The sequence below is a fragment of a genome, unplaced genomic scaffold (assembly GCF_019419815.1).
Source record: "Pyrus x bretschneideri cultivar Hongxiangsu unplaced genomic scaffold, Pyrus_bretschneideri_v1 Contig30, whole genome shotgun sequence".
NCBI lineage: Eukaryota > Viridiplantae > Streptophyta > Magnoliopsida > Rosales > Rosaceae > Pyrus > Pyrus x bretschneideri.
Genome location: NW_025999613.1, coordinates 2,872,082 through 2,884,115, shown reverse-complemented (window position 1 = coordinate 2,884,115; position 12,034 = coordinate 2,872,082). Strand labels below are relative to the sequence as shown.

The following is a 12,034-nucleotide window of genomic DNA, read 5'->3' as shown; positions in this document are numbered from 1 at the left end:
GCCGATGTTCATTAATGCATCCTCAATAGTAGATATGGATGAAGATGGATCTCATACCATTCAATAAACAAGGGTAGAAAATCCGTCTTCAGGTGAAGGTTCCATACCTAGGGCTATGGGACGAAAGAAGGCTTGAAGGTTGAAGGAAAATGGCAAGGCAAATGATGATTATACTGCTCAACAGGAAGTGGTGGCCTCATTGCGATTAATGGCGAAGCAAAATGCTTTGCAGCGGAAGAAAGGAACCGTAGTCATGAAGAACTAGCCAAACAAATACAAGAAGAGATGGATGATAAGAATATGGAAAGGAACACTTCGAATTACACTCCAAGGAGCAAGGCCTATTTTGATAGTTAAGAAAAAGAAATTATGATCCGACGGCAGTTGTTTACCTCTGACTATGCTCCTATAATGGGGGATGATGAAGATGATGTTGATTATGGATATTAAATTTAAGTTGTTGTAGTTTTTAAATTTAAGTTGTAATTTTAAATATAAGTTGGTAGTTTTTAAATTTCAGTTGTTGTAGTTTTTAAATTTAAATAATAAATTATGTTTGGCCCTATGATCCTTTGGCCCTCGGTTGAAGACGGTTTTTTGTGACAGGGCTAAAATGAGCCCTATGGCCCTTTGGCACTCCGTTGGAGATGGTAAGAAATATGGTCATGCACTGTTCATTAAAATATTAATTTCTTGGAGGGCCAGATGGTTAAAACAAGTCATCTGGCCAGCCTTCGGTTGGAGATGGCCTAAAGACTCTCTCAGTCACCTCATTATCTTTAGAGTGCCTAGTTAATCTTATCTCAGATCCTTTCCGTGTGTTTACAATCTCAATGGGATTAATTCCACTAACCTTCTTAGTCCCTTCTAGTACAGACACGAGGTTATCATATTGTGGAGTAAGACTAATCAATACCTTCTCTACAATTCTCTTGTTAGATAGATCTTCACCATACATTTTCAATTGATTAATCAATCCAAACAACATAGTTACATAATTAGACAATTCTTCATCATTTCTCATTCTAGCATATTCAAAATCACGACGGATATCTTGAAGTTTCACAGTCATGACCTGTGAGTCACCCTTGTACTCCTGCTTCAAGACATCCTATGCTTCCTTTGCTGTTTCTTGATGGGCGATCCTAGAAAAAATATCATCGGACACATCACCTTGAAACAATCCCAGTGCCCTTGCATCTCTTGCAATGAGATCATGGATTACGATTAGCTTGTTCTCTGAGGCTTCTTCATCAATATCCTCTGGAAGGTTGACTACTACAAATTTTCACAGATTGTAGGATTTGAAAATATCTTCATCCTAATGCATCAGAAGTCATAGTTGACTTTAGTGAAGATCAGAGCTCAAAGCTCAGCTCCAGATCCAACCATTTCTTATTGTGATTCAATTGAGTTCTTCGTTGAAAACCCAAAAACCAAAATCCTAGATCCACGCCCCTTGATTCAAATCGAACCAAGCTCTAAGGCCATGCTAGTGAGTGTGTGAGAAAATATAGCCGTTGCTGTCTCACACCTCAGACAAGTGAGTTGCACATGGACAGCTCAAACACATCAGCTGCTCAATTACAAATGTTTTAGTCCTAGTCATCTATTACAACTAAGAACAATTACAAAGTATGAACAACATGAACTAAGAAATCTAGAACACCAAAGTTCTTCAGCCTTCAATTTTTCATTCCATCTGCAACAATCTCCAACTCCTTATTCCTCTCGATCTACAGGTATGAAACAACCCCGTCTGGACGTACTAGTTGACGGTGGCGTTTGCCCTGGACCCGCACCATAGAGGAGTCTTTCTGGTAATCAATGGCGGCGATCGAGATTCCGGGGGTTAACCGGAAGCTCTTGTTCTTGGGCGACCTGTGTTTACCTTTTAGGGTCGTGGTTGTGGTGATGACGTCGCCATGGGCGATAAGGTTCAAGACGACCGGGATCTTGACCATTCCATGACGACGTTGTTATCGTTCAAAAGCTTAATGATTGATAAATCGTTAACTACCAACTAATTAACTAAAGGGTTATTTAGAGATAGGCCCTTGAAGTTTCTATTTTTCAAACAAAAACCCACCTAATTTTAAACATTCAAATAAATCACAAATTAGTGGAGATTAATCTTCGAGCTTCATCTTCTAAATTCATGATTTGGCCCCCTCAGGTGGTTTTTCCATTTTCTTCGAGCTTAATCTTCTAAAATTAATGGAGATTCGGGTCGGGGTCTGAATTTGATTAGGATTTTACCATAATTAACTTACGAATTTATTAGGAGTAGGTCACGTTAGTTACTTGCGGTTTAAGTAACTTTCAATTGCTAAGTTCCAGTTTATGTTGGAATTTTTCTCCTATTGCTATTTGGTTTCAGTGGCCCTACATGTTTGATCCCTTTCTTTTCAAAACTTAGACGAAAAACTTTGTAACTTACAAATGTTACACTCTTGATATTTTCGTAGGTAAACAATCAAGTTAACTACTATTTTTGTACCATGTATTTGTTATACCTATATCTTTATCTTTCAAGCACGTACATGTTGATGTTATGTGGGCTAGTTTTTCTTACTACATCTGTTAATCGATTTACTATTGATTTCACCCATTTAGTGCTATGTCAAAAAAACAAGAGTTAACGGTTAGACTAATAAATAAACCAATAGCATAAGGATTTGTAAATTTAAACTTTATGTTTGACAATTATATAACTAGGGCAGTGCAAAGTGTGACTGGAGTGAAAAAATTACAAAAATGCTACCATTCGCCAACCAATTGTGTTGAAGCAAATGTATGAATAAAAAAACTGTATGTAAATTATTCACAAATCATATTCAGATTATTTATCAATTTACTTTATAATTAAGCAGGTTTGTCTTGAATAATTATAAAGATGGTTCAAAATGTTGGGTGCTGACCTTGATTAATTAATAATTCATTTATAAATTAAAAAACTAGAACATAGGCATAATTTGACATTCTACATTTCCAAATGGAATGCACGTCCTAAGTAGTGCTCTTCCACCCTAGCCAGCTACTTCCCAAACAAAAGACCCATTTGTTGTCCTATATATATATATATATAATGTACATTTGCTTCCTCCTTAATCTAGAGAGAGAGAGAGAGAGAGAGAGAGAGAGAGAGAGAGAGCAGAAAGATGAGAGCCATGGTGGTGCTGTTATTTGCTGTGGTATTGATTGCCATGGGTTGCACCAGCAGCCACACAGTTGAAGTTTTTAATTATGAAGAATCGAAAACCAAAACCATACATGTAGGTGGGAAAGTACTATGCCAAGATTGCAGCCAAGGTTGGAACGAATGGGTTCACGGCGCCAGGCCCATCAAAGGTATATATTTCTTCGAATAATCCTTCGTGTTGAAAAGTCTGATGGCAATGAATGCCCACACAGTATGTTAGCAGAAGTCTTCAGCATGGGCAGTAGTTTTCAATGCCCATGCAAAGTGAAACTTGAATACATAGAGATTGTATAGTCAGACGAAGTGTCGTAAAATTTCAAAATGCATTAACTGCATCAGTTTGGAGTTGCTCTATAAATAGAGCACTCCGCATGTTTTTAAGTTACAAGGAAAGAAAAGGAGAAGTGAACGAGAGAAAAATATCAGTAACATCATCTATTTTCTCTGCTTTTATTTGTTATCTGCATGTGCTATAGTTTTAGTGTGACATTTTACATCTACCTTGCACCTACCATTAAAAAGGTTATTCCTCTAACTTTGACCTTTTTATAACACTTCGCTCCTTTTAAGGACAAGTCTTTGTTTTCTCGTAATGTGCCATTATTTCACTGTACATATTTGAAACATTTCCTTTTTGTCATTATCATGTAGAAATGTTATTTTTAAAAAACGTCAATCGATCTGGAGACCATTTAGTATTCATTTGAATAAAAAAAATAGATGTTTCATCACTTGTTACCACGATCGTCATTTTATTCAACACACACGCGCACACACACAAACGCACACACTTACCATTTAGTTATCCATTTGAATAAAAGAAATAGATGTTTCATCACTTGTCACCACGATTGTCATTTTGTTCCACACACACACACACACACACACACACATATGGATAGTTAAACGGTTTCCAAATTGAATAATTCTTTTAAAGAGAATGAACCTATGACCGTTTAAAGAATGAACAATTCCTATTATGAACACTTTGGATAGTTAAATGATGTCACGTTAGTAGGAAGGAAGAACTCCTTCCTGAAAAGGAGGGCCTTCCTCGAACATTAGAGAAGTGAATATTGTCCTTATCTTGGTTGTAAATGAGTTGTACTAGTCACAGTTGACCATACCGGGTCATAGACTTGTAAATTGGGCCAGGCAGGACCAATCCTAAGAGGTCAAGGGCCAGGCCTTACTCGACTATAGGCCCTAGCAATTAAATGGGTCGGGCTGGGCGGACCCTATGCCATTTTCACAAGCCTATGATTTGTATTGTGAAATCTATAAGTAATAACCGTCAAGTTAATTCCATTCATGGGCATGGACAATGAAGAGTACGAATTTAAGTAATAGTATTGTTGCAGGTGGGAAGGTGTCTGTGACATGCATGGATGAGAGAAGCAGGGTTGTCTTCTATGCAAGCGATCTAACAGACGAAAAGGGCCAATTCGACCTGATCATGAACAAGTACACGACCAACGGCAAAGAAGTGAAAGCTAATCGATGCTCAGTGAGGCTGGTGTCTTGCCCAGATGCCACGTGTAACGTTCCAACTAATTTCGGCAGGGGCCAGTTGGGGGTGAAGCTCAACCGGCCGAGTTTGGTGTACAGAGATTTGGTGAAGTACACTCTCGATCCATTCTATTACACCAGTACCTATGTGCGAGAAACCTGACACTATTCGTTATGATGATCGTGGCAATGGACGTAACTACTAATTATTATAACAAGTACGTTTCTTTAGTACTTTTGTTTTGTTTTTTACGTAACTTTCCCCTTAAATTTGTTTCAACAATTGTAATTGGATGAAATCAAATGTTTCTTAAGTGGAAAATGATCTTCGCACATTAATTTCACTTTGATTCTTTGTTAAGTTGTAAAATCCAAAGACAATAAATAAAAAGGAGAAAATAGAGTGCAATAATTAATTTCCTTCTCGAGCACTTGATCAACTAGATAACTGATTGAGCCTAACCTAGTTGACTCAAATTCATCTTAAGTTGGATTGGGTTTGAACCTTGATAAAATCCATACTTAATTGTAAAAGATGGGTTAGAATTGGATTGACCTACCAATATGCCCAATTCGTCTATGTTGCATAAAAACATACATAAAATGGGTTCACCACTATTTGATGTCCCGGTTTGGCATGTAGTTTTTCTCCAAATGACAGTGCGTTAATCATTTACACACCATAATTGCGATGAAACCGTTTCACATAAGTTATTCTCATGCATACATCGATAAACCCACACCAACTATCTCATATGTGGCCCCACACAAACCCTACTCCAGTCTTAACTCTAATCCTTGTAGGTTACAGACTGAGACTATAGACTTCCCGCCAAAACTAATTTTAAATTCATATTTCCATTTCAAGATCACTCCCTAAACAACCGATTAAGTTGATGACCGTGTTTATACCAAAACCTCATGCAACATCAAACTACTGCAAACTACTCGATCATCCCTCTTAAAAAATGGCTGCAAACCGCAGCAGCAACACAACCTGTTGAAGCATAAGCTTTACTGCTGTTGGAATTGAAGGATGGAAGCTTGAAGATCATAGCTGATGCAACAGTTTTATAGCTTTTGTTCTTAAGTTTTGAATTTGTAATGAATTGTAATGGACGGTCACGATTATATCTAGAGGGCGTATAATGTGTCACCTGTCCAAATTGATGTAAGTGTATAGGTTGCTCACATGCAGCTCACATGACCTATATTAGCTGAGGTGTGAGCTAACAACAACTATATTTGCTCACACCACTAGCATGTTTGGCACAACCTAATCAAGGAATCCAGCGTAGATTTTCTCCTTGATGTTTCACACTTCGCTTCTTCTGCCTTCTTTAACTTTGCTCTTTGAAATGTGTTCATCACATTCTCTGGGATTTCCGAAGTACGAAACCAACTAGAATTACAGTAAATCAACCTTTAAAACACTAACATGGCCTTAGAGCTTGTTTCAAATTGAATCAAGGGGCGTGATCTGTGAAGTGTTCTTTGAGTTTTCAACGAAGGACTCAAGTACATTGAAGAACAAAATGCCTGGATCTAGAGCTGATCTTCAAGCTCCAATCTTCACTAGTGTCAGCTTGAAATTTGTTGAAAATGGGTATAAACTTCCCTCATATGAGAAGCAAATGGATGAGAAGCAGCTGATTGTTGCATAGGATCTTATTTCTGGGGATGCAAAAGCTCTGGGGTTGATTCAAAGTACAATGAGTGATGAAATATTCCCCAGAATTGCAAATGAGGAGATAGCTAAGGATGCTTGCGATGTACTAAAGCAGGAGTTCAAAGGTGAAATTGGTACTAGGCAAAATATCCTGCAATTATTATAAACTAAACTGTGATGGATTGACTAGCCAAACCAACTTATCAACTAAGTATAGATTCATTAATTAAACACATACAAATCCAATGAATAAACTTAGTTTGCTACAAGTTAACCTAGTCAACAATAATACAGTTCTTATTTCATAATAATGTGGTACAAACTTGAGCACAAACCCACATCAAATAATGGATTATATAACGCGTGAAACATATGATAATAAACTAGATATGTGGGCAAGTTCAAACTAAGAAGAACGCAAAGAAGTTAAACTCTGAAAGGTTGGCTTGTTAGAGAACTAGTCAGCTATATATGAATTTCTCAGTTACGAGAATCACAATTCCAAGAATTAAACTTAATAGACTAGTACGTTCAACTGGTCAATATCTACCCAGATATCTCTTACGAGCAAATCACAAGCAAGAACATATTCACAAATCAGTTCACTTCTCAAACAACAATTATAGCTTGTGATATTCACTAGTAATTTGCTAGATATGCATGCAAGTTATGAAGAAGTAAACACAACAAGTTTTGACCGGAAAAACCCCTAACTGGGTTAAAAAATCGGGGACTTCACATAGTCCAATCCACTAGTGCAAATAAGCTTCATACAAAGTACCACAACAAGCTCAATTCCTAAATCTATTCTAAGGAACAGCTTTATACCTATGTGCAGCCTTACTTGCATGAGGTGGAGAAGTCTTTAGTCTTCACAAGAGAGCATCTCCATCCCTTGAGCTCATTTCCTTGTGGCACTGAGACCAACACAATCTATGTAGGATGATATGATATGTGGATTCAAATGATCACAAGTCAGTTTCTCTAGTTTAACAATTGAAGGAAGAAGAAACTAACTTAGAATCCAAACAAAGGTCTTTATGAAGATTTGAAACTAAGATCTAGATCATGGACAATGCAATCCTTTTTTAGAGATGATGTGGGTGAGTTAGCACAAGATTTAAGACATCAAAAAGTGTATGTAGCTAGGATTTCACAAAAACAAGAATTAGAGGCTTGAAGAGCTTACGCCACTCTCTTGAAAATGCAATTTATCTAACCCAGAACAAATGAGCTTCTAAGAAGATTTAAGCAAGCATTTTCATGGATAGTTTTATAAATATTCAATGAAGAACTTTACATAGAAAATGCTTGATGCTTCTAGGAGATCTGAGTTGGAGAGAAAAAAAATAAAGACACTCTCTAAACAAAAAATAATAAAAAAATCTTTCGCACCAAGGAGTAAATGAAATCCTCCAACCCTATTAAACAAAAACTTTTGATTGTTGCAGACAAGAGTACAAAAAGACACTTGTCAAATGTAAAAGTAATATGAGCAAATCAATGGTGAAAAGCTTAACCCGTATAAAACGTGTCAGTCAGCCCATGTGGGCTGCCTTAAATTGCATGCCCAGAATGCATGAAAACAATGAGTAATTACAGGACAACTTCACTAGTAAGAATGCATAAGAATTTAAACATGAAATGTATATGCATGTACAAACTGTACTTGAGTTGAGGCAAAACTATTTGCACTTTGATCTTCCATAACCCAGACTTTAGAACCAAGTATACTAAAGTCTAATGTAAGGAATATTGATCTAAGAAGCATGTGTGGTACATAAATACAAGATTGACAAGGAAAGCCAAAACAACTAAGTCTAGACTTTACAAAAGGTGATTCTTAAGTCATGGCAGTGAAATTACAAGGTATACATCATGATTTTGAGTATGCTAGAATGACGAATAATGAATCTCTATCTGATTACTTGGCCTAGATTGTTTGCTTTAGTAAATCAAATGAAGATGTATGGTGAAGAACTGTCAAATAAGAGGATTGTAGAGAAGTGTTAATTAGTTTATCTATGATGAACAAAGAAAATCACTGAAATATATCCCAATGAGGTAGTGCTGTACTCAAGGGATTTGAACAAAGGTTGATTAGGCATTCTGAGGATAATGAAGTGTCTGAAAGGGCTTTCAGCAGCCTTAGTTTCAAAGGAAACTCAGGTTCACATGCTGGTGGATATATTAGTAGCATAGGAAACCAGACAGTGTTGTAAAGTAAAAAAATTGTGCCTAGGTTTTCAAGTATTGAACTCCGGATTTTGATTCGAGACCACGTATTTCTTTTGATTTGAATGTGGAATCTAATTCCGGATAATTTCAATACTCATTCTAGGTAAGTAAACATCGTACCAAAAATGGACTCTACTTTGGGAAACTTAAACTGAGTTTTACTGTTCACACTATTTCGAACAAAGTTTATAAGCCTTGGATGTCCAAATGAGAAAACAATAATGTTTATACACAGAATTACTATAAAAAATGAATATTAATGTGATAGGGCAAATAGATGCTCAAATTATACACGAATAAGCAACGATCACCACGGTACTTTTTATCGACCTTTTCAATGAAGTATCCACTAAAATGTATACAAGTTACTAAGGTCATATGTTCACCCTATTGAAGATGTTTTTGCGGCAAGATGAACAAGCGCTCGCTTGTGGTAAGTGGTACGAAGCTTCTTGTACTTTTCCACAAAAGCTCCGAGATCAACCTCCTTGTCGAGGAGCTGCTGGTGCAGAGCTTCAGATTCCTCCTCCGTTGTATTCATCGATTCTGCACGCACAGAAAAAAAATTTCATATACCAAAAATTTGATTGTGATTCATGCATGTATGATATTGATGACTAATAAGGCACACGAGAATACTGAATTACTGTACAGTTTCATATTATCGTTACTACATGCCTTGAAGCCTTTGAAGAAGAGAAGACGGGGAACATAGCTTCAACGTTTCTTCTTTCTTTCTCTCAAGTTCATTTAGCCTCTCCTGAGCAGCAGCCAACTCTGTTGTTCTAATTATTCTGCACTGTGACCACAAAAGATAAAGGAGAAAAAGATACAAGATCAAAAACAACGATTTTGCTACTACTGTGAGAAGCAAGACATTGGCAAAAGCTTACCTGGTTTCTAAGTTCCACCATCTGCGGTTCTTTTTCCAAGTTTTCCCCTGTTTTATAAAATAAAATAATAATTTGTTTTCCCATGTATAATCCAATAGCAGGAGACAAATATAATTAAAATAGGCGAGATACTGAAACAGAGAACTCACTGGATAACTGCAGAGTTTCCCTCCGTAGCTCCTCTCTTAGCTGATGTGGTCAGTAGAAGAAACAAAAAGAAAGAACAGAATAAAGATATGTCCGGAAACTAAAGTATTTGAACAAAGAAACTCAACATCATGTTTATAGCTTGTTAGGAGACCAACTTCCAATCCAAGTATAAATATGGTGTAGCCCCAAAGCAAGACAGAAATTACAGTTCATTAAGAGCTTGCTAAATTAAAAGGTAAGTGTTGAGTCTACTAAGATCAATGTGCGGGTGTGCATCAGCAGTTGAACCTTAAACAGAAAGGGTACGACAGAAAAAGTGAAGTTCAAACTTACATTATTTTGAATTTTGACCTGATCGAGCGAAAGAAAAAATTGCTGGTATGCATTCTTGTCAGACAAAAGCTTCCGTAGGTCCTCAACACTGATCACATTAATAGGGAAAACATAATGATTAGTTACTAGTTATTTCACAAAAATTTGATAAGAATCACATATGATCTGGGAGAGTTATATCTGCCATACTCGAGATATCGAGACGTAAACCAAAAAACTAAGAGTTACATAGCATTATAAATGTTTTTGAGAACACGAATCTCTCAATCATATACATTAAGAAATAACAAATTCACTTACTGGACAACATTTCATTGGACAAATATGCTCTTTCAAAGGTTGATTAAAACAATGATTGAGTAAACAGATCCTATCTTGATAGGTAAAACGTAATCTCTAAGCTTGGGCTTACACCTAAAGTAAATACAAATTTCTTTTTTCTCGTATGCAGTCACCAACTTCTTTTCAACATTCTTCAGTATATCTAACAGTTCCGAGATTTGTTTTTACAAGAACGAGTTCAAACAAAACTACCAACCACCCTAGACAAACAACAAGTACAGTTAAAATCCACTCCACAATCATCTCCAAATTTTAATGTACAATCTGAAACAAAAGAAGTGACAAGTTGATATGTAACAACCGATAAATGAGGTGTGCTATAGCTAAGAACATTGTTGATCAGCTCCGAAACAGTAAAATCATCATTACTATGTAATCATGAGATTCCGACAGCACCATTATCCTTACCTCTTGTCCTTCAGAACGGAAATAACAGCGGCAGCTTCGGCGGGAGAAACATGTAACGCAGACTGTGCCCTTTCTGTTGGCCTTTGGTAACTCATACTGCTAGACGAGGTGCTACTCGGCGTCCCAGGGCGAGAAGAAGTCGGAGAACTAACTACAGATGGAGGGTACCATGACTGTGAAGGAGTAACAACCTCCGGACGCGGCTGAGTAGGTTCCTCCTGAGATCCCCTGTGGACGTAAACACGGTTAGAAACTTAGACCTTCAGCCTCTCCAACACGTATCACCAATCAAATTACTGGATTACGAAAGCTCCAACGGAAAGCTCCAATTTCCGCTAATGATTTTACAAACCGATGCCAGTAACAAAACCCATCAATTCGCAGAACAAATTGGGGATTTTGACACCGACCCATTAACGAAAACGCCGTAAAATCAATCACCGGAATCAGAATTTAACCCTAGGATTAACGGAGCTACGGTTCAAATTTAAAACCCTAAATTACACCGAGAAGAGAAGAATTACCAGAACTTGAACATGGACATGGCTTTGGGAGAGCTTGAGGACTCCGATCAATCAAGCTGGGTACGGAATGGAATCGAATCGAATCGACGAAAAGATTGAACTGGATGGACGAGGAGGAGGAGGAATTTGGAAGCTTAAACAGTCCAGTTACGTTCGAGAGAAAATTCAAAGGGTTACGCCTCCGACGATTTTGTATTTCGCGCGTGGCTTTGTGCAAGTGGTCGAAAACGTGTGAGAAGATGGGAAAGATCGCAGAAGATGACTTGGAGTCAGGGATGGATTGTTGGATTCGATGCCGACTTCTTCTTCAATTCTGCCGACTGGGCCTATCTGGAGCCCAAAACTATTGGTGTTCACGTGTTCGTTGGGCGCGCGTTTTCGACGTGCGGACTGCACTTTGTGGACTCTAGGTGCGGACCGGATTTGATCTGAATGGCTAAAACAAATCTATCAAAATGAGCGAAGAGGGAAACCGGGTTCTAAATGATCCGTCATTAATAAAAAAAGGGTAACTGCAACTGTTTTAAAATTTTGGGATTTAAACTCTCCCTTTTCGAGCTATCTCAAAAATTCAACCCAGGATCTATTGTCCCGAAGTGGGTGTCTCCTTTCATGTCTCGTTGCTAGTATTACTACACGTGTCTTTACACCTACTAGAGCATTCACACCGTTAAATATTATATGAAAGTATAATTAAAAATAAAAAAGAAGATTAATTTCATAAAGTCCTTCTGCCATTAAAAGTCTAAACCCATTAATTTCAACG

At 37.3% G+C, this 12,034-nt stretch overlaps 2 protein-coding genes across 2 annotated transcripts; one reads left to right on the top strand and one right to left on the bottom strand.

Moving 5' to 3' along the window:
• The first annotated feature begins 3,170 nt into the window (after positions 1–3,170).
• On the top strand, positions 3,171–5,031 carry LOC103939166 (pistil-specific extensin-like protein). Its single transcript, XM_009349224.2, has 2 exons — positions 3,171–3,351; positions 4,564–5,031. The coding sequence occupies exons 1-2, from the start codon at positions 3,171–3,173 to the stop codon at positions 4,872–4,874; spliced, it is 492 nt and encodes a 163-aa protein (XP_009347499.2). The 3' UTR covers positions 4,875–5,031.
• A 3,760-nt stretch (positions 5,032–8,791) lies between these two features.
• Positions 8,792–11,445, bottom strand: LOC103939163 (vacuolar protein-sorting-associated protein 37 homolog 1). Its single transcript, XM_009349221.3, has 7 exons — positions 11,269–11,445; positions 10,745–10,972; positions 9,995–10,082; positions 9,661–9,700; positions 9,512–9,558; positions 9,297–9,417; positions 8,792–9,164 (listed from the first exon to the last, which is right to left on the bottom strand). The coding sequence occupies exons 1-7, from the start codon at positions 11,286–11,288 to the stop codon at positions 9,001–9,003; spliced, it is 708 nt and encodes a 235-aa protein (XP_009347496.2). The 5' UTR covers positions 11,289–11,445; the 3' UTR covers positions 8,792–9,000.
• Between the last annotated feature and the right edge of the window lie 589 nt (positions 11,446–12,034).